Raw genomic sequence first — 22,409 nt, forward strand, 5'->3', positions numbered from 1 at the left:
CTTTAAAGAGACTCTGAAGCAAGTTAAAATCCTTGCTTTTACATTTTATTTATGTTAAGCACTATGGTTGGAGCCAAAACGTCACACCCCCTTGGCAAAACGAGGAGTTTATACCCCCCTAATCACAGGGAAAAATCCACAACTTTCTTGCTCGATCCCCACGGATCTCCGCCTCTCTCCCACCCCTCTCAGTGAAGGAAGATTGAGAGGGGCGGGGAGAGGTGGCGATCAGCGGGGATTGATGCACGTAGAGGCAGAGCTACAGCCCAAAGCTCTGCCTCTATGAGGAAGCGCTCCACCGATTTTAGCCCTGGGGATTTGGTGGGTATAAATCCCTTGTTCTGCCATGGGGATTCAGCGTTTTAGCACTAGTCATAGTGCTTAACATAAATAAAAGGTAAAAGCAAGCAGTTGATAACAGAATTTAATTTATTGTATAATATTCACACAGAATATGTAAACATAGCATATATACTTTACTCAAAAGGCGAGTGATTGTAGACTAACTGACTCACTAATGGTAAACACGCAAAACAGAATTTTCCCTTATTAAAAGAAAAGGTATTTTATAATTATTCAGGTTGAAGTAAGCATATGATGTCTACCACAATGCATCACTGCTGAATATGGAAATCATCTCTTTGTTATCCCTGAAAACCAAACCCACCTGAGCAATCTCTGGTGCCATGTGTAAACCTTTATTCCCCCTGAGTTTTCTCCTTTGTCAATTTTACACAAAATACATTTGATAGTACTTTCTCAACTTCTTTTTGTTACCTTTTCAATTGCAAAGTGCTGAAAGTTGTTTTAAAGAGAATCAGTATTGTTAAAATCGCACAAAAGTAAACATACCAGTGCGTTAGGGGACATCTCCTATTACCCTCTGTCACAATTTCGCCGCTCCTCGCCGCATTAAAAGTGGTTAAAAACAGTTTTAAAAAGTTTGTTTATAAACAAACAAAATGGCCACCAAAACAGGAAGTAGGTTGATGTACAGTATGTCCACACATAGAAAATACATCCATACACAAGCAGGCTGTATACAGCCTTCCTTTTGAATCTCAAGAGATCATTTGTGTGTTTCTTTCCCCCTGTTCTCATGCACTGAAGTTTCAGGCTGCTCGTTTCTTCCTGCAAACAGCTTTGCCCTTGTCTGTAATTCTTCAGTATGTGAAAGCCCAGCCAGCTCAGAGGACGATTTATCCAGCTTGTGAAAGATAAGGGAGAAGAAAGAAGCTGCTCTAATCCTAAATAACACACAGGCAGTGTGCATAGAGGGGCCTGGAAGGAGAGTTCATAGCAGAACCACAACACTGAAGAACTTGGCAGCCTTCCAGACACAGGCTGACAAGTCTGACAAAAGAGAGATTAGTTGATTTATTACAGAGATGGTGATAGTAGAACGTGCTGCAGTAAGCCAGAACATATTAGAATAGCTTTTGGAACTTGTAGGATGATAAAAAACAGGATGCAATTTTTGTTACGGAGTCTCTTTAAAGAGAAGATCAAAAATGATCTCCTAGGAAACAATGCAAGTGAAAAAGTTAACTGCATATGGGCAGCTGTGTGCTACAGAGAGAGACCAGAAGCCCCTTATGGTGAAGTATATTAATGCCAGTATAAAAAGCAGTGAGGAAATCCTGTCCCCACTCGGGTTCTTTGTCTTAAAAGGTATGGGTCGCTCTCCAGAATAAACGATTGTTGGATACTCAAAACAATTGACAGCAATCTCTAATAACTAGTGGGCTGTAAACAATATCACTGGGAGGGAGAAGGCACCCCAAAAAATAACCATGGATGTAGTAAATATAAAATGGGTCGCTCTCCAGAATAAACGATTGTTGGGTACTCAAAACAATTGACAGCAATCTCTAATAACTAGTGGGCTGTAAACAATATCACTGGGAGGGAGAAGGCACCCCAAAAAATAACCATGGATGTAGTAAATATAAAATGGCTTACCTCTAAGAGGAAGGGGCAACGCCAATATAGGAAATACATTTTAATAATCCGACACAGAAGACGATAAGGCGTTTCGCGGAGATAAAATAAAACAATGTCTGGGTAGCCAAAATGCAGAGCTTGGAGTGCCTAAAAAAGCTCTGCACCTTGGCTACCCAGATGCTGCTTTATTTGATCTGAGGAAGCAGACTGTGCTCTGCGAAACGCGTTATCATTTTTGTGTCTGATTGTTAAAATGTATTTCTTATATTGGCTTTACCCCTTCTTCTTAGAGGTAAGCCATTTTATATTATTACATCCATGGTTATTTTTTTGGGCGCCTTCTCCCTCCCAGTGAACCTGAGTGACAGTCATTTGTGTGAGACAGCTGTAAAAAAATAAATAAAAATGAAAGGGAGACTCAAAGTGAAATGTGGTTCTGCTCGAGCTGGCAGGTCTGGGAGGGTTTGCAGTTTCACAGCACTCACCAGTGTAGCCCAGCAACAACTTCAAGGCAGCCCACAACACAAAGAGTTTAGCGATCTATATCTTAAAGCATGTATTTGACAGAGGTAGCATGGCCATGCCATGCAGAGTTACATGGTGCTAACATTACTTTGGAATGGGTCTTCCAGGACTCAATGCCAGCATGCTCCTCTGTAGGTACTATTAAGGAGGTGGTGCAAAGGTCTACCACCTGTCCAACTGTCACTATACCAATTGTGCCTTTACCTCCCACAGAGTCCCCCAAGCTTTTTTAATGAGACAGAAGATTTATCTCTCAAAAATAGAACACAGTAGAACTTAATGGGAGTTGGGGAAGTACGGGAGGATTCTTTAGCACTGGTTGCTTATGATGAGATTGGCAGAAATAATAGTGATGAAGGAAATTATGATGATGATGATGTTGATACAACCTGAGAGCCACAGTCAGGTAGAAGGGCCAGTAGTAGCAGTTCTGACAGTGATATTCAGGTGGCATCAGACAGTGTGAACTGAGTAGTACAGAGTACCCAGGTGACTCATTGTGACCAAAAACAACTAGGTATGTATGGTACTGTAATTAGGGCTTTACTCTCCACCACTTCCTTCCCCCCCTTCCTAAAAACCTATATTGCCCTTCTAAGGTACACATCTTACATGTTTCCACTTCTACTCCATTGCCTTGTATTTTCTTACCATGTTTGCTGCCCTTATATGTGCCAACTCAATATACTTCTTCCCTGACTACATTAACTTATATCAAATGTTTCTTCCAAGTGGATTAACACTGCATGTATTTTTCTCCTACAGGTTATGAACCTGCTGACATGCCACAGGTAAGAGAGTAACAATGGTACTTCCGGTTTCCTTTCGGGCTGGTTCACACGGCTGGCTGCTGGCGTCTCATTTTTATAATGCCAATTGCCAAATACTTTTCTGGTACTAAGCAGAAAAAATGTTTAGCATCGTTTCCAATCAGTTTGTTGTTGCACCTTGAGGGATACAGAACCATGGACAGAACCCAGGCTAGAAGCTACATGCTTCGACACAGTGGCGTAGCTAAGGAGCTGAGAGCCCCAGTGCAAGTTTTACATTGGGGTCCCCCAAGCACTCTATACATAACTGATACGGCGCTCCAATACCTTCCAAGGAAAACCATAGTGTCAGAGGTGCAAGAAGGGGATGTAGGACAGCGTTTTAATGATTACTACCATTCAAAGCATCTATAGAACTTATTATTACCCAGCACAGAACCAATAAAGAGCTAATGCTGTGGTTGAGTGAGGTACCCTCGGGGCCCAAGGCTCAAGGACCCCAATGTGGTTGCAACCTATGCAACCCCTATTGCTGTGCCACTGCTTTGACGGCAATTGATGGTAAATGCAATGAGACCATGCAGTGGATCCCAGCAGAAAAAGACGAGGACAGACACAGGCTTCTGTCCATCTGAACCGGCCTTTAAAGTGGTCTGAAAGTCAGCATTTCTACTTTGCTCTAAAAGGTACCTTACAGCATTAAGGCTACTATTCCAGACATTTTTTTTTAACAGAAAATCAACAAAATGGTTGAACTTAGCACTTTGTCCTGCTATGGAAAGGCTATTCAGCTTCAAATCTGCATCCAGACTGGAGATAACAGCATCTTTGTTTACATTCCAAAGTTGTTACATAGGGCTTCACAAAGCCGTGCTAAGTCCTAGCACGGTCACGCTAGCATTTTGCGCGCATTACAATGCACGTAACATTTTTCGCACTTAATCGTGAATGTTCACGCACAAAAAAGTGTTTGCATGCAAAAATTCATGTTAGTGCACGAAAATTCACGATTGCGTGTAAAAAAGTTCTGCACGTTATAACCCTCGCAAAATTCCAGCGCGACCGTGCTATGAGTTAGCACGGCTTTGTGGATCAAGCCCATTGTGTGTAAACACAGTGTAACAACTGAAAACGAACTCTCTGAACGCTCTCTCCGCTTCAAGCACACACGCACAGTTCAGAACAGCTCACTAGAAGATTTAAGCATCTTTCACAATGCGACGTTAAAGTCGCATGTTAGAAAATGTTTCAACACAGACTACCGCACAGCAATACTAAGTCTGTGCGACATTCACAGTGCACACGTTGCTTTGTGTGTAACGTGTAGCGTGATTAGAACGTGCTCTGCATGCTGTTTCATGCTCATTAGCAATGAATCTGCTGCCTTATTTGTGTTGCACATGCTTATGCGCCGTTTTCGTTCCATCGTAAATACACATGTTTTGTGTTTATTGTGTTTATTTTGTTATTGCACATGCTGTTGTTTTTTTTTTATATATTTTTGGGGGGATTTTTGTTTATTTGCAGTATCCGACATAATCACTGTTATAACGTGAATCCTAATTTGTTTATTTTTGTTAGTATTTAATGTGGAACATTAACATCACATGTAAAGAGCGCCAATAAGGTTGCACCACGTGTACGTCATAACACTTAACGCAGTGTTAAAGAACGCATAATAATGCCCAAGTTAAAGTCTATATGCGTTGCGTTAGAGCCGCGTTGTGCGACCTTAATGTCACACTGAAACGCAACGTCCTACTGTAAATGAGGCCTTAATATATAGTAAAAAGCAGCTGGAATAAAATCCAATGGCAGCTTTCATGGTAAGATAAACTACGCTTTGGAATCTTGGAATTTGTAGACAGAAAATATTAATTGTGCACAAAAGCAAATATGATAACTGTATAAGTAATAAAAGCAGGAAAACACATTTTTATTGAATGTTATGTCAGAGTTTTAGACCACTTTAATAAGACTGCTAGCTATCTTGAATCATGGACTGCATCAGGCATCAGCAAATGTAATTTTCCTGTCTAAAGGAAACCTAAAGTGAGACATATGGAGGCTGACATATGTAAAACAATACCAGTTGCCTGGCAATCCTGCTGATCAATTGTCTTTAATACTTTTAGCCATTTAGCCCCTGAACAAGCATGCAGATTAGGTGTACTGATGGCTAGACCAGATTTGCTGCAGGTGTATGATTCCAATGTTACTGCACTGTAGCCAAAGAGATCAGCAGGGCTGCCAGGCAACAGGTATTGTGTAAAAGGAAATACATATGTCAGCCTTTGTATTCATCTCACTTCAATTGTATTTTAATGGCAATATTTCTTAGGCTCCACTATAAGGCCACATTCACAGTGGTGCATTGTGGTGCGGTGTAACGGCCGCTTTGTAATGCGGCTCACAGCAATGCACCACCTATGTAATGTTCACAGTCTCTGTACATTGAGGTAGACCGGTCAATGTCACGTATATGCTTTATTGCCTCTGTAGCCATACACATAGATTGTCTTCATGTCAACGATACAATACATCTGCCATATAAAAATGGATCACCGGCCGCCGTTGTACAGGACACGCACGTGAGCAAGCGCCAGTCAGGCGTGAAACGGCTGTTGTGCCGTCCACCTTTCTCCCATGGTCACCACCATCCCCAGCACCCCAGCACCAGATCCATCAGGTTTGATTGATTTTTTGTATGGCAGATGCATTGTATCATTGACATGAAGACAATCTATGTGTATGGCTACAGAGGCAATAAAGCATATACGTGACAGTGTCCGGTCTACCTCAATGTACAGAGATTTTGCCGAGTGTTTTCTGCCTATGTGTTTCCGGCTGCACGTCATTTGGCTTGCCCAATAAAGCCTCCATACAGGTAGAGTTGAGCTGAAATTTTCGTAATTTCGCATTACTAAAATTACGCATGCGAAATTTGCGATTACGATGCGAAATTACAGTAGCGTAATTGCCATTAAAATCGTAATTGAAAATACCGTAAGCGTAATTTTCAACACGTAATTTCGCGTTTCGTTCATGCCGTAATTTCGCATTAAACGCTACCGTAATTTCGCGTTAAACCGTAACGCTCCGTATAATATAAAAAAGCCGCCGACTTTAAGGGTTAATAGCAAAGCCCCCTTAAATGCTAAGAGCCTCAAATTTGGAGAATATATTAAGGAGATCAGGAGTAAAAAGAGGAAAACATTTTTTTTCAAAAAGACCTTATAGTTTTTGAGAAAATCGATGTTAAAGTTTCAAAGGAAAAATGTAAACATTTAAAAAAACCCGCCGACTTTAATGGTTAATAGCAAAGCCTGCTTAAAGTTTAGGAACACCAAATTCCCAGGGTATATTAAGGGGATCAGTGGGAATAAGAGGAAAATTTTTTTTTCAAAAAGACCTTATAGTTTTTGAGAAAATTGATTTTTAAGTTTCAAGGGCGAAAATGTCTTTTAAATGCGGAAAATGTCAGTTTTTTTTGCACAGGTAACAATAGTGTATTATTTTCATAGATTCCCCCAAGTGGGAAGAGTTTTACTTACTTCGTTCTGAGTGTTGAAAATATAAAAAAAAAACGACGTGGGGTCCCCCTCCCAGACCTCTTTAACCCCTTGTCCTCCATGCAGGCTGGGATAGCCAGAATGCGGAGCACCGGCCCCGTGGGGCTCCGCACCCTGACTATACCAGCCCGCATGGTCCATGGATTGGGGGGTCTCGGAAGGGGAGGGGCAGCCAAGCTTTCCCCTCCCCCTCCGAGCCCTTGTCCAATCCAAGGACAAGGGGCTCTTCTCCACCTCCGATGGGCGGTGGAGGTGGAGGCCGCGATTTCCTGGGAGGGAGGGTTCATGGTGGAATCTGGGAGTCCCCTTTAAAAAGGGGTCCCCCAGATGCCCACCCCCCCTCCCAGGAGAAATGAGTATAGAGGTACTTGTACCCCTTACCCATTTCCTTTAAGAGTTAAAAGTAAATAAACACACAAACACTTAGAAAAAGTATTTTAATTGAACAAAAAACATAACCACGAAAAAAGTCCTTTAATATTCTTAATTAACCATTAATACTTACCTGTCCCTTTAAATAAATGATCCCACGCAATATCCTCGGAAATGTTCTATCAGTTACAATGTAACAAAGTTATTACAATGTAACAACTTTGTTACATTGTAACTACGCCGCACCCGATGCCACTCGCCGCTCAGCCGCCGCATACGCGTCCGTGCAGGACGCTAAGTCCCCGCTGGCCCCCGCTGTCCACCCCGCCCACATCTGTCACCCACATGTCACCCACATGTGGGTGACATGTGGGTGACATGTGGGAGAGGCGGGGAGGGCAGCGGGAGCTGCGGGGACTTAGCGTCCTGCACGGACCCGACAGAGCTCTGAGCTATAGCTCAGAGCTCTCTAAAGCATCTTTGTATTTGGGCTCCAAGGAGCCCCATTGGTCCTTAGCAGACCAATGGGGTTCCTTCTGATTTGAAGGAACCCCATTGGTCTGCTAAGGACCAATGGGGCTCCTTGGAGCCAAAATACAAAGATGCTTCTCAGAGCTCTGAGCTATATAGCTCAGAGCTCTGTCGGGTCCGTGCAGCGCAGACGCGTATGCGGCGGCAGCGAGTGACGTCGGGTGCGGCGTAGTTACAATGTAACAAAGTTGTTACATTGTAATAACTTTGTTACATTGTAACTGATAGAACATTTCCGAGGATATTGCGTGGGATCATTTATTTAAAGGGACAGGTAAGTATTAATGTTTAATTAAGAATATTAAAGGACTTTTTTCGTGGTTATGTTTTTTGTTCAATTAAAATACTTTTTCTAAGTGTTTGTGTGTTTATTTACTTTTAACTCTTAAAGGAAATGGGTAAGGGGTACAAGTACCTCTATACTCATTTCTCCTGGAAGGGGGGGTGGGCATCTGGGGGACCCCTTTTTAAAGGGGACTCCCAGATTCCACCATGAACCCTCCCCCCCAGGAAATCGCGGCCTCCACCTCCACCGCCCATCGGAGGTGGAGAAGAGCCCCTTGTCCTTGGATTGGACAAGGGCTCGGAGGGGGAGGGGAAAGCTTGGCTGCCCCTCCCCTTCCGAGACCCCCCAATCCATGGACCATGCGGGCTGGTATAGTCAGGGTGCGGAGCCCCACGCGGCCGGTGCTCCGCATTCTGGCTATCCCAGCCTGCATGGGGGACAAGGGGTTAAAGAGGTCTGGGAGGGGGGACCCCACGTCGTTTTTTTTAAATATTTCCCACACTCAGAACGAAGTAAGTAAAACTCTTCCCACTTGGGGGAATCTATGAAAATAATACACTATTGTTACCTGTGCAAAAAAAACTGACATTTTCCGCATTTAAAAGACATTTTCGCCCTTGAAACTTAAAAATCGATTTTCTCAAAAACTATAAGGTCTTTTTGAAAAAAAATTTTTTCCTCTTATTCCTTCTGATCTCCTTAATATATTCTCCAAATTTGAGGCTCTTAGCATTTAAGGGGGCTTTGCTATTAACCCTTAAAGTCGGCGGCTACCTAACATTGATCCATGCGTCAACTTTTCTGCTTCGGGAGCATGGCCATACGCATTAATTTCGTAATACCTGTTGCAATGCGAAAATTAAGCGAAAATTACGCTTTCGCGAAATTTCGCGAAATCCTTCTTCATTACGATTATGTACTTACGGCCATAAACGTAATTACACGAAATTTCGCGAAATCGTAATTACGCCATTACGCTCATCTCTACATACAGGTGTTCCATTGGAGTGCAAACCACAAAACTTATACAGGTGCTGTTTGACCTCCCCCCTCCCTCTGAAGATACTTTCTGAGTGCCGAGTGCAATTTTATTCTATAGTGTACTGACATAGAATGTTCACAGTGCAGCGGGTACGTTGCATTATAGGGATCGTGGTACGGTCCTGCACTGCATGCAGTGTATTAGTGTTAAATGTGCACGATAAAGTGTACCTGAAGCAAAAAACAAGTGCCTGTAGGGGGTACTGACCTTGGGAGGGAGAAGCCTCTGGATCCTAAAGAGGCTTCCCCAATTCTCCTCAGGAGAGGGGATCCAGCAGTCTCCCCTGAAAATCCCCTTGTTGGCGCTTGTAGGTGAACCTTGCATATGCTCTAGTGGCTTTCTGCTCGGGCTCCGTCAGAATTAGCCGAGCCCACTAAGGTCCGCTCTACAGCACAGGCACAAACGCCTTTCACCTGCGCAGTAATGCTGACTCCATTGGGCTTGGCTATTTCTGCTGGGCCCACCTGTGATCAACTTGCATGGGTGGGCCCGGTCCCCTGTACGCCCCGGGGCACCCCTGTAGTCATGGGGGCTGCAGGGGTGATTGTTATGTCCCCTGGCTAGAGATAAATTAAAAAACACAACAACAGAATGTCAAAAAAAATGTCCTTCACCTGAATTTCCAGTATTACTTTAAAGAATGAATCATTATTTTGTTTCCCATTTCTGACTCTCCAGAATCCAATGGGCAGAAGACACATGGTTGGGATTTTCTCCAGATCGGGGGAGCAAGACTATTCCTGGCTGATTAGAGTGCTGAAGGAGGATTTCCAGGACTGTGTCGTAGATGTTCGGAATTTTTACATCACAAACAATGGCTACCAGCAGCTCAGAGACGACATCTCCCAGTGCACATTCGGGATTATTTATCACACCAGGAACAGAGGAAGAGTGAACATCACCGATGTGAAAGAGTCTCTTTATGATGAGGAATTGCAGAGCCTTTGTGAAGAACTTGGTAATTCAATAAATCAATCATGGCCTCAATTCACTAAGATTATCTCTTGTCTTTAATAACATTTCTGAGCTGTTTCTAGTGTTATCAACCATGGTGATGAGGCATGTAGTATTCACTAAACAATTTGCCTCAGGCAAAGTTAACTCTTCTGTCTTTAACCACTTCAGCCTACAGCTTCGAAAATCTTATGCATCCAAGCAATGTTCACCTCCCATTCATTCGCTAATAACTTTATCGCTACTTATCAAAATTAATTGATCTATATCTCGTTTTTTCCGCCACTAATTAAGCTTTCTTTAGGTAGTACATTTTGCTAAGAGCCACTTTACTGTAAATACATTTTAACAGGAAGATTAAGATAGAAATGGAAAAAAAACATTATTTCTCAGTTTTTAGCCATTATAGTTTAAAATTAATACATGCTACAGTAATTAAAACCCATGTATTTTATGTGCCCATTTGTCCCGCTTATTACACCATTTAAATTACGTCCCTATCACAATTTATGGCGCCGATATTTTATTTAGAAATAAAGGTGCATTTTTTCAATTTGCGTCGATCACTATTTACAAGCTTATAATTTTAAAAAAATGTAATAAGATACTCTCTTGACATGTATATTTAAAAAGTTCAGACCCTTAGGTAACTATTTATGTAGTTTTTTTTTTTTTAATTGTAATTTTTTTTATTATTTTTTTTAATACAAAAATGTATTTGGGTAATTTTAGTTTGGGAGGTAAATAGCCAATTTTAGATGTAAAATAATGTATTTTTTATTCAATTCAGGTATGTGGGTGCAGTTTACTATTTGGCCACAAGATGGCCACATTCAAAAAGTTCCTAGATGCGAACGATGTCGCATCTAGGAACTAAAATGAAGAGAAGTTGTTTCCTGGGGGCAGAAACACCACGCTCTCTGATGAGAAAGCGTCGGTATTTCTGCCGGGGACTTGGATCGGTGAATGGGAATTATATTCCCATTCACTGATCGGGGGGGCAGCGGGAGGCAGCGGGGGCGCGCGCGGGCGCGCGCCCGATCGCGCGCACCACACGGCTGCAGCACCACTGCCTATCTGGACGGATATATGCGTCCAGATATGGCGAAGTGGTTAAAGCAGATCTGAGATGAACTTTTACTTATTGCATAATTGTGTTCCTTTCCTATTGTTTATAGGGCATTCCTCAAGCCAAATACTTTTTTTGTTTTTGTTTTAATATTCTAATTCCATATAAACTAAATAAGCCATGTCCACAGGTTTTCAGAGAGCCAAGGCACTTTCACACAGTAGCAAGGGCTCATGGGAGCTCAGTCTGGGCAGGAGGAGGGGGAGGTATTACTAGCCAGAGATTTCAGAGGCAGAGGGGAGGAGGGAGGAGGGGGATTAGGTTTTTTTTGCTCAAGATGCAGATAAGCCTGCCTCTGTGCAATGTTTACAATTAGCATGGCTGCTGTCATTGTATCACAGAAAGAAATAATCATTTTTTATTTTAAGCTGTTTGCAGCTAGATTTGCTGTGTAAACTATCTAATCTTTAGATACGATATATAGACAAGTTACTTGTTATAGTTATTTTTTCATCTCGGATCCTCTTTAAGGATCCGAGATGAGTTAAGGAGAGATCTCTAAAGTTAACATTTCAATCCTTAACATAACTACAGAATTCTAAAGTTAAGGTGCGTACACACGCCGGACTGGAGGAAACGACGGGTCCGTCGTCACCTCCCGCTGGGCGGGCGTTCCAGCGATAGTCCGGCGTGTGTACAGTCTGTCGGCAGACTAATACGGCTGTTCCTGAGCGATCCGCCTGTCGTTTCCTCCAGTCCGTCGTGTGTACGCACCTTTAAAGATAGGCTGTTAATTAACTGCATGTGAAAATAACTACGAAGGAGGTAACTTAAGGACTGAAGTCAGAAGATACCTGTCTCACTGTGAAAACGTATCTCTACACCTTAATAAGGCAACATCGATGAGTAGTGGCAAGTTTTCTCTTGCCTTATTATCACCAGCAGGATCTTAGTAAATTGAGGCCAATGTCCTCTTACTTATTTTTCACCTTAACTGTAAGGAGAGCTAACATATTAGGTAAATGGACATGGACAGTCTACAGCAGTTGTAGGAACAGCACCCACTGAAGAGAGGAAGAGTGCCTTCATATCAAATGTATTTTTCATCTTAAGACCAGCAACCCGAAAGCAAAAAGTAGTCTGCATGCCAATATATGAAAGCTCTTTTATTGATTCTTCATGATAAAATGCAGCCACAGCAGACCTGTTACGGAGGACTTATTCTTACTCAGTGCTGCATTACTGCTGAATACAAGACAACACAGAAAGCAAACATTTATACTCACCAATGACTGTCGTAGATCCTGTCAGCCAATGAGCAATGCAGCAGTTGAGAATGGACTTGATGGAAAAAGGGATGCTCATTTAGATTCTGCATATTTAAAATGTCTGCAAATGGAAATCAGCATTTGCAACCAGAATTCGGAAATCGGATGTACGAAGAGATCCAATTTACCTTAACTTGGTAATTTTAGCCCAGTCACAGAACTTGAAAGCATTGGACCAATCAGAGAATTTTTCAGCAAAAATTGGATTACTGCAGTAATTTTAGACCAATCACAAGATACTGTTTTTCTATCTATTTTTCTGTTTTTCTTTTCTATTTTTTTGTCATTTTTTTGCATTGTCTAATGCAAAAAAAAAAAAAAAATACTCAGCAATTGAAAAATCAGAAAATCAGGAATCGGAAAAACAGAAAAACAGAAATCGGGAAATTGGCATTGGAGGAAATCCGAATGTTCATAAATGACCATTTCAGACCATCCCTAGATAGGAAATCCCACTAGGAGTAAGGGACAGCCCCCTGTGCATGTGACATCCATACTAAGCCCATTTACAAGAGAGGGGAAAGAGACATCTACCTAGCTCTGGATTACAAATGAGCGCCAAGACCAGTAACTGAGGTGTGTGGCCAGAAACGACAGTAATTGGTGACTTAGCCATTGGTCTAGTACAGTGATGTGCAAACTTGGCTCTCCAGCTGTTAAGGAACTACAAGTCACACAATGAAGTGTGGGAGTCTGACAGCCAGAGTCATGATTCATAAAGGCAAATGCATTGTGGGACTTGTAGTTCCTGAACATCTGCAGAACCACGTTTGCAGATCACTGGTCTAGTATATAAATATGTGCGTTCTTTGTTGCCTTGCGCTCAGCAGTATTGCAGCTTTGAGTAAGGAAAAGTCCTTCAAAACAGCAGGCTGTCATCTGTGGCTACATTTTATCATAAAGCATCAATAAGAGCTTTCATATATTTGTGGTGCCGACTACCTTTTTCTTCTGACTTACATAAATGGATAAGTTACATAGTTACATAGTTATTTTGGTTGAAAAAAGACATACGTCCATCGAGTTCAACCAGTATAAAGTACAACACCAGCCTGCTCCCTCACATATCCCTGTTGATCCAGAGGAAGGCGAAAAAACCCCCACAAGGCATGGTCCAATTAGCCCCAAAAGGGAAAAATTCCTTCCCAACTCCAGATGGCAATCAGATAAAATCCCTGGATCAACATCATTAGGCATAACCTAGTAATTGTAGCCATGGATGTCTTTCAACGCAAGGAAAGCATCTAAGCCCCCTTTAAATGCAGGTATAGAGTTTGCCATAACGACTTCCTGTGGCAATGCATTCTGCACCTTAATCACTCTTACTGTAAAGAACCCTTTCCTAAATAAATGGCTAAAACGTTTTTCCTCCATGCGCAGCTCATGTCCTCTAGTCCTTTGAGAAGGGATAAAAAGCTCATCCGCCAAGCTATTATATTGCCCTCTGATGTATTTATACATGTTATTTAGATCTCCTCTAAGGCGTCTTTTCTCTAGACTAAATAAACCCAGTTTATCTAACCTTTCTTGGTAAGCGAGACCTTCCATCCCACGTATCAATTTTGTAGCTTGTCTCTGCACCTGCTCTAAAACTGCAATATCTTTTTTGTAATGTGGTGCCCAGAACTGAATTCCATATTCCAGATGTGGCCTTACTAGAGAGTTAAACAGGGGCAATATTATGCTAGCATCTCGAGTTTTTATTTCCCTTTTAATGCATCCCAAAATTTTGTTCGCTTTAGCTGCAGCGGCTTGGCATTGAGTACGATTATTTAACTTGTTGTCGATGAGTACTCCTAAGTCCTTCTCCAAGTTTGATGTTCCCAACTGTATCCCATTTATTTTGTATGGTGCTAGACCATTGGTACGACCAAAATGCATGACTTTACATTTGTCAACATTGAATTTCATCTGCCATGTATGTGCCCATATAGCCATCCTATCCAGATCCTGTTGCAATATGACACTATCTTCCTGAGAGTTGATGATTCTGCACAATTTTGTATCATCTGCAAAAATAGCAACATTGCTCACTACTGCATCTACTAGGTCATTAATAAATACATTGAAGAGCACTGGACCCAGTACAGACCCCTGTGGGACCCCACTGCTAACAGTCTCCCATTTTGAGTACGATCCATTGACCACAACTCTTTGTTTTCTGTCCATTAGCCAGTTCCCTATCCATGCACACAAACTCTTCCCCATCTCATAAGGAGAGATAATTAATGTGAGATAGCAAGATAAGGGACCTAATGTTAACGCAGCTGTTCAGTTGCTGTGCGCAGTCAGTGCATGGCAAATTTTCCGGCACTAACGGCATGGGGGAAGCTCACATTACCCTATTAGTGCACTCCGTAACGCGCACCTTGCTATAGTGGTGTGCAGTATGCTGAGGTAACTCATAATTTTGTAGCAAATACATTGCAAATTCTTTGTATTTTTACAATATGGCCGCTGAAAACGGATGTAAGAAAATAACTGATACCTACATTTTGGTTCTAGAAACTAAGGGCTGTGTCCAAAATGGGCATGCTAATGTGAAAATTTGAAGAAAAAAAAAAGGGAGCTTTTTTTCTTTCACTCCATATTAGGACTCCCAGGATTCCATGCAAGACTATTCAATCAGAAACATCATTACTATAAACCAATCAGACAACAAATAGCCCCCTGAATATAAAAACTAGCACTTTGACACATTGGCCTCTGTTAGAATATGTCAGTGGATGAGATAGGAATGGTGAGAGATGCCATTCTAAGAGAGGGATATTGTAGAGGTTGTCAAGAAAGACATTGAGGATTCAGCAACTGTTCCTATCTATTACCATTGTTTTCACTACTGTGTGGTATAGGGGTGCAATTATCACTCAGGGGGCCCGAGCATGGGGTCCCCACATACGTTACAGTGGGGAGGAGTGGGCCGCAGCAGCTACACTTACCGTAATTACCACTTACCCTGCAGCCAATGGTTATTTCTGATTTACCCAGCAGCAAAGCAAGGTAGACTGGCTGCAGACTATGGGAGAAAGAGGAAGACAACTACCTCCGATCATATTTTGCCATTTTACTGGTGTCGTTGCTATTAGAAATGATCAATGAGATGCAAATATTTCTGACTTTTTGCAGATTTATGTAAATTGTTATGTAAATATATGCAGCTTGAAAATGGACAATTAAGTCAGGGTCGGTTTCTTCATGAAGCAAGGTGAAACATTTGCATCAGGCGCAGAGATTTCAGGGGCAGCACATTTATACTGTGTGTACCTTCCTGAGGAGGAATGGAGTGGCTGAAGGGGAGCAGTTTGTTTATGACAGACTTACAGCCTGCCAGTGTGCTATTGTGTTGAGCTGCAGCATGTCATGTGAGAACATTAAATGAAGCAGGTTACATTGTCGGCACTGTGTGATCATTCCAAATCAGGGGGTGAGGGCACATCACAAGTTTGCCTCAGGCAGCAGAAAGTCTAGAACTGGCCCTGAATGAAAATTTGGACAGAGGCGTCAGGCAGGTTAAAATGATCTAAAAACAACTAAAAAGGAGGAGTACAGGTGGACTTACCTCCTGAAATGATGGACAATCGAGATTGTTCAAATCGCAAATAACAATTTATTTTGGCACTCCGCAACGCGTTTCTACAGAGGCGCATTGCCACTATTGGACCTTTTTGAGTTTGCACTCCTTGCCTGATGAAGCGGGTTATACCTGCGAAACGCGTTGCGGAGTGCCAAAATAAATTGTAAGTCCACCTGTACTCATCCTTTTTGGTTGTTTTTAGATAATTTTAACCTGCCTGGCGCCACTGTCCAAATTTGCACAGTATATAGTCCACCTTGGGTGGAGGGGACTGTCCCCTTCTTTCTATCTACAGAGAGCGACTTCTTAAACCTGAGTGGGGTCAGGTTCTAATGCTCCCCACCTGCATTTCAAGTCGTTGCCTATGTGGTAACCCGTGTTTGTGAGTATATCCACATCTGTTAATTATTTTGCCAACAATTGTTAGACTTACTGCACTATATTGGGCTCTCGGTTTTTCTTTTTGTTTCAAGTGGCCCTGAATGAAGTCAGTGAGAGACAGCTAAGATAAGAACTTTCTAAAGACAGTGCTGTCCATGACTTTATAAAGTCACAGAATTCACAGAAGCGCCTTTGCATAGATAACTGAAGTCTCTTAACTCTTCCTGTACTGGAAACAATATGAGACTCATATCTGTGCTAATAATGTTTTATTTCTTAGCAGTACTACACATACAAATCATTATATCATAAGTTTATTTTCTCTTCAGATGCCCTTTAAGTTTTTAAATATATTTTTATGTATGTTTCATCAGGTCGAAAAAATGTTCTTGTGCTGATTGATGACTTGGATGACAGCAGCGATGAGGAGAAACATAGCATCCTTCAGTCACAGCCAAGCATTAAAAGGTGGTCCTCTGATGCTCTCCTCTTATCCATGCCAGAGAAAGCCAACAGAATGACACTAATGACGAAGCTGAATCCCCTGAGGAGCATTCTTAGAGGGGAAGGTATGACACAGTTTTGGTCTCTTCCATAAAAGTAGTTGTTTTTATAGTTTAAGAATGATGCCGATCTAATTAGGGTTGAGGAATAACATTGTAGAATATACCTTACTTTAAAGAAAATCTGTAATTTAAAAAAAAAGAACCCTCTGGGAGATACTTACCTTGGGAGAGGGAAGCCTCTGGATCCTAATGAGGTTTCCCCGTCATCCGGTGTCCCGGCAATCCAGCGCTACAGCCCCCTGAACTGTGGCAAGGTAAATGTTTACTTGCTGAGTTCCTGCGCAGGCGCACTAGATGCTCTCTGTTCGGGTTAAGGCAGAAATAGCCGAATTTGACCCTTTGCACCTGCGCAGCAGAGCGGATATGATTGGCTTTGGGTATTTACGCCTTACCCAAATGAAAAGCCGCTGGTGCGCCTGCACAGGATCGCAGAGAGGTAAATAACTCACAGCTTGTCAAGCTTGTAGGGGAGGTTTTGGGGGAGCCAGCGATGGATTCCCCATAGCTACAGGGGACAGGAGTAAGTATCCCCCAGAGGGCTTTTTTAAGTACAGAGTCTCTTTAAAGGGTACCTTAGATCAAAGGTAAGAGTATATTTATACTTGCCTTCCTTCAACCCCTTGAGGCCATGTACTCTCCGGCCACTCCATCATCTTCTAATCAGTCCTGGTAATCTGGACAGTTGCGGCCAGTTGTGGGCTTTTGTGCATGCGCAGCCTTGCCCCTGCCGCGCTCCTGTATCCAGGAGATCCTGACTGTGGTACCATGGTGGGGCTTGCAAGCACGGTTGAGCCCCACATGTATATAAGAACGCGTCCAGCCCGAGAGGACAGTGAGGAAGCCCATGGACCTCATGGGGCTGAAGAAAGCCCCAGATAAGTATAAATATACTTTTACTCTTGATCTCAGGTTCTTTCTAAAGTGGGTTTAAACTGTATACATGATGAATAAAAAACAAACAAACAAAACAAAAATGTATTTGGCGCCCTCACAATAAACATACTGTGCCTGTAATACCGCTGTCCAAAGCCTGGCACCAAGAAAAAATATTTTCTTTATATTCATCCTGGCCCTGGGTAAGTGTCCATTTTGAGCTCACTTCTGTATGAAAGATGCAGTCCTCCAAAATCGCTCCAAACACACTCAAAGATCGCCCCAAAAAATTGTTTCAGCAAACTGCAATCTTTTCAGAAATCACAGTTGCTCCAAAATATGCTAAATAATTGCTCCAAAACTTGTAATTGCCTCCAAAATCACTCAAAATTCTCTCACAAAATCACAATAACTAAAAAATCTACTTCTTCTTTCTCAGCTTTGGAAATAGCTCATAATTATCCATTTTATAAGGGGCCCAGAGGGTCTTTCTTATGCCCCAGATAACTACAATTATCATCCAGTAATCTTTGCCAGCCCAACTAATGTTTATGTGTATTTTTTCATATTTACTTTTAAATGTATTGCTCTGTCTGATGTACTATATATAATAGTTTTTACAGGAGAAAAACCCAGAGAAAGAATGTTGAATCCAGCCAATCCAGAATACAATAATCCACCACCGTACCCTCAACAACGGAATTCTCCAGTTCTCGATGGCAGAAGTCAATCTGGTAAGTGGAAATCTCTTAGAACTTAGCTGATAAGGCATTCCTCTCCATAACCTAACTGTACCTCTTAATCTAATCTCCTAAAATGAAATATTAAGGTGACCATACAGTAGTCAATTTTCCTGTATGATTGATCAATTAATTTAGTAGGATTATCCACGCGCACACAGTGATGGGTGCGCGTGGATGGGCCACACAAAGGCAGTTGCGCATGACTCCCGGCCTGGGTCATGCAGCTTAGGGAGCCACCAGAGGGAGAATGGAGGGGACCCAGAGGACACAGAGGGACCTTGCGGGCTACGAGAGGCTGGAGGAAGCCCCAGGTAAGTTGAGTATTCCATTATTTAGGTCTGTTCAGGGCCATTTTAAAGTTTATGGTTTACAGGGTCACATTAAATAAATACATTATCATTACAAAAGCTCTCAAATGACCCCATAATGAAGATGTCCAACACTGAATTTTCTGTGTAGAAATCATTGAAGTCCAGTGCTGAAACCACCAAAATGAATGCTTGTGTTAACATTAAATAAGCGAAAAGAAGGTACAAGATATTTCCTGGCCTACCAGTTTACGGTGTGTGATGTAATATCCTATGACTCTTTAAAGGTAACCTAAACTGAGAAGGATATGGATTTCTCCTTTTAAAATAATACCAGTTCCCTGACTCACCTGCTGATCCTGTGTCTCTAATACTTTTAGCCACAGCCCCTCAACAAGCATGCAGATCAGGTGCTCTGACCAGGGATGGTCGTAGTCAGCCAACTTCGCTACGCTGGAACTACGCATAGTTTTACGCAATTACGTTTCGCCAAACTACGGCTTCAAAATCAAATATTCGCTTCGTATGCATTTCGTAGACTACACATTAAAATACGCAATTACGCGTAGTGCGAAGTGTAGTGTATGCGGATGCTTATGCCCGCAAGCAGAACATTTTACTCATTAAATTCCTCTTTAAATGCTTATACCGGGAACTCTTCTATGCATACATTCCCCTTCCCAATGCGTAAATTTGTAAGCATAAAATCGCACGTGGAAAATTAGACGCGAGTAACGCATTCGTAGTTCACTACGCAATACATATGTTAACTACATATAGTGGGTGTAAGCTACGCATAACGGTACTTCGATACGCGTAAATTCCTAAGCGTAGTTCTGAAACTTCACCTACGAACTACGATGTGTAATTGCGAACTACGATGCGTAAATTCGCACTGGCGTAGTTTCTGCTCATCCCTGGATCTGACTGATGTCAGACTGGATTAGCTGCATGCTTGTTTCAGGTGTGTGATTCAGCCACTGCTGCAACCAAAGAGAACAGCAGGACTGCCAGGCAACTGGTATTGTTTAAAAGGAAAATCTATACCCCTCTCAGTTAAGGTTCCCTTTAACCAATCCACATTATACATCATTTCTACTGATTTAGAGGGACATATATTGTACTTTTGGATTATTTAGGAATATAGCAAATATTACATAATTAATTTGTGTTTTATTTATTTAGGAAATTCCTCTCCAGCTTCTATCCGTTCAGCAGGAAAAATGGTAAGTGTGGGTATTGATACACATTTTTATTGTGGTTAGTTATTTTACAAGCAGTACGCATAATGGACAGCACAATGGCTAGGTAAGTGCTGGCACTAGGTATTTTTTGTCTCTGTATCAGCACTGTGGACCTAATTTGTTAAACTGTTTCTCCTTAGTTTTCTCATGGGAGATGTTTTTAGTCATCTTGGGCCATGTGCAATTCACTTTTTCACCTGAGTTTTCTCCTAGGAGATAATTTTTCATCTTCAATTTAATATAACTTTTTAGCACTTTGCAATAGAAAAAGTACCAAAAAGTAGGTCAAAAATTACTATAAAAAATATTTTGAGTACTAGTTAGCTTGCTGGGGGCTTAAAAGTCATTTTATTTTAAGTTGTAAAAATATCACCTCAGGTGAAAAAGTGAATTGCATATGGCCCCTTATGTACAAAACCTCCTCCTTACTCCTAATGAAACTAACCTCCCTGTTGCCTAGCCTTAAAGCACACCTGAAGCAAAAAAAAGTATGATATAATGATTTGAATGTGTAGTATAAATAACAAATTAAACATTAGTAGCAAAGAAAACAATCTTTTTTTTTAACATTGCATCATTGTGTCATATTTACAATACAATACAATACAATAACATGTGTAAAGCGCTTTTCTCCCATAGGACTCAAAGCACATTCTTTAAGCTATAAAACAGAGCAGAAATAATGACCTTTTGAACTTTCCTGCAGTAAAAAAAACATATCTCAAGCTGTCTCTCACTGTTTCTTGGCTGTTTAAGTGCTTCAGAAAACAGGACCCAGTGAGCAGAGCCGGGACAAGGTCCTCCAGCAGCCACGGCTGAGACACCAAAGTGCGCCCCTCCATCCCTGCCACTCCAGCCGTCACACACTGATTGCTATTAGAGGCGCCCCCCCCACACACACACAACACCTTAAAGGAGAACTGTAGTGAGAGGTGTATGGAGGCTGCCATATTTATTTCCATTTAAGCAATACCAGTTACCTGGCTATCCTGCTGATCCTCTGCCTCTAATACTTTCAGCCATAGCCCCTGAACAAGCATGCAGCAGATCAGGTTTTTCTGGCAATTTTGACAGATATGACAAGATTAGCTACATGCTTGTTTATGGTGTGATTCAGACACTTCTTCAGCCAAATAGATCAGCAGGGCTGCCAGGCAACTGGTATTGCTTAAAAAAAAAATGGCAGCCTCCATATATCTCTCACTACAGTTCTTCTTTAACCACCCTAGCATTCTATTGATTGTGCCAGGGTGGCGGCGCAGCAGTATTTTTTTCATTTTTTTTTAAATCATGTAGCTAGCCTAGCGCTAGCTACATGATTCCCCCCTCCCTGCGGCATCCCTCTCACCCCTCCGATCTCCACTGGCAACCAAGCCCATCCGGAAATCCCGTTCTAAACGGGATTTCCTTTAGGGCTTCCCCCCCGTCGCCATGGCGACGAATGGAATGACGTCATCGATGTTGTGACGTCACAGGGAGTCCCGATCCACCCCTCAGTGCTGCCTGGCACTGATTAGCCAGGCTGTGCACAGGGTCTGGGGGGGGGGCCTGTCACGCGGCGGGTAGCGGCGCATCGGCGGTGAGCGGCGGCAATCGCGTACAACATAGCTACCAAAGTGCTAGCTGCGTGTTTTAATAAAAAATTGTGCAAATCGGCCTAGTAGGGCCGGAGCGGTGCACAGCGGCGGTCATGGACGAACTGAGTTCGTCCATACCGCCAAGTAGTAGAGATGTCGCGAACCTCCGATTTTCGCGGAAGGTTCGGTTCGCGAGAACTTTCGCGAACCGCAATAGACTTCAATGGGGAGGCGAACTTAAAAATTTAGAAAAATTTCTACTGACTGCAGAAATGATAGAAACGATGTTTCAAGGGGTCTAATACCTGGAGGAAGCCATGGTTGAGTAAAATACACATTAAAAGTCCCAGAAAAAATTCTGTATTTAATACAAAGCAGGGTTTTAAGCAGTGATGAGCGAAAATGCAAATATTCTTTTCGCCGAATTTTCGCGAAAATAAGTACTATTTTCGTTTCGAAAGGCGAAAATTCGCCGAATATTTTCGCATTAATTTTCGCCTAAAGTCCGTTTTTTTCGCGTTGAATTTCTAAGCCCCCTTATAAGCTAGAATCACCAAATTTGCAGGGTATATTAAGGAGATATGTGGGTACAAGAGGAAAAAGAAATTTTTCAAAAAGACCTTATAGTTTTTGAGAAAATCGACTTTAAAGTTTCAAAGGAAAAAAAGTATACATTTAAATGCAGTAAATGACAGTTACTGTAGCAAACCTAGCAGTAGTGTAAATTTACTAATATCAAAAGAAAGGGCC

The 22,409-nt window shown here is 42.0% G+C and overlaps 1 protein-coding gene across 1 annotated transcript in view; it reads left to right on the top strand.

The window, feature by feature from the left end:
• The window catches only part of LOC137524318 (uncharacterized), a 66,352-nt gene that overhangs the window by 33,767 nt on the left and 10,176 nt on the right, over positions 1-22,409 (top strand). Inside the window, exons 8-12 of the mRNA XM_068244042.1 lie at positions 3,235-3,260; positions 9,721-10,000; positions 16,723-16,917; positions 18,402-18,521; positions 20,024-20,064. Coding sequence (XP_068100143.1) covers positions 3,235-3,260; positions 9,721-10,000; positions 16,723-16,917; positions 18,402-18,521; positions 20,024-20,064 — 662 coding nt within the window. The remainder of the gene's footprint in view (positions 1-3,234; positions 3,261-9,720; positions 10,001-16,722; positions 16,918-18,401; positions 18,522-20,023; positions 20,065-22,409) is intronic.

The sequence above is a fragment of the Hyperolius riggenbachi genome, chromosome 7, assembly GCF_040937935.1.
Source record: "Hyperolius riggenbachi isolate aHypRig1 chromosome 7, aHypRig1.pri, whole genome shotgun sequence".
NCBI classification, from domain to species: domain Eukaryota; kingdom Metazoa; phylum Chordata; class Amphibia; order Anura; family Hyperoliidae; genus Hyperolius; species Hyperolius riggenbachi.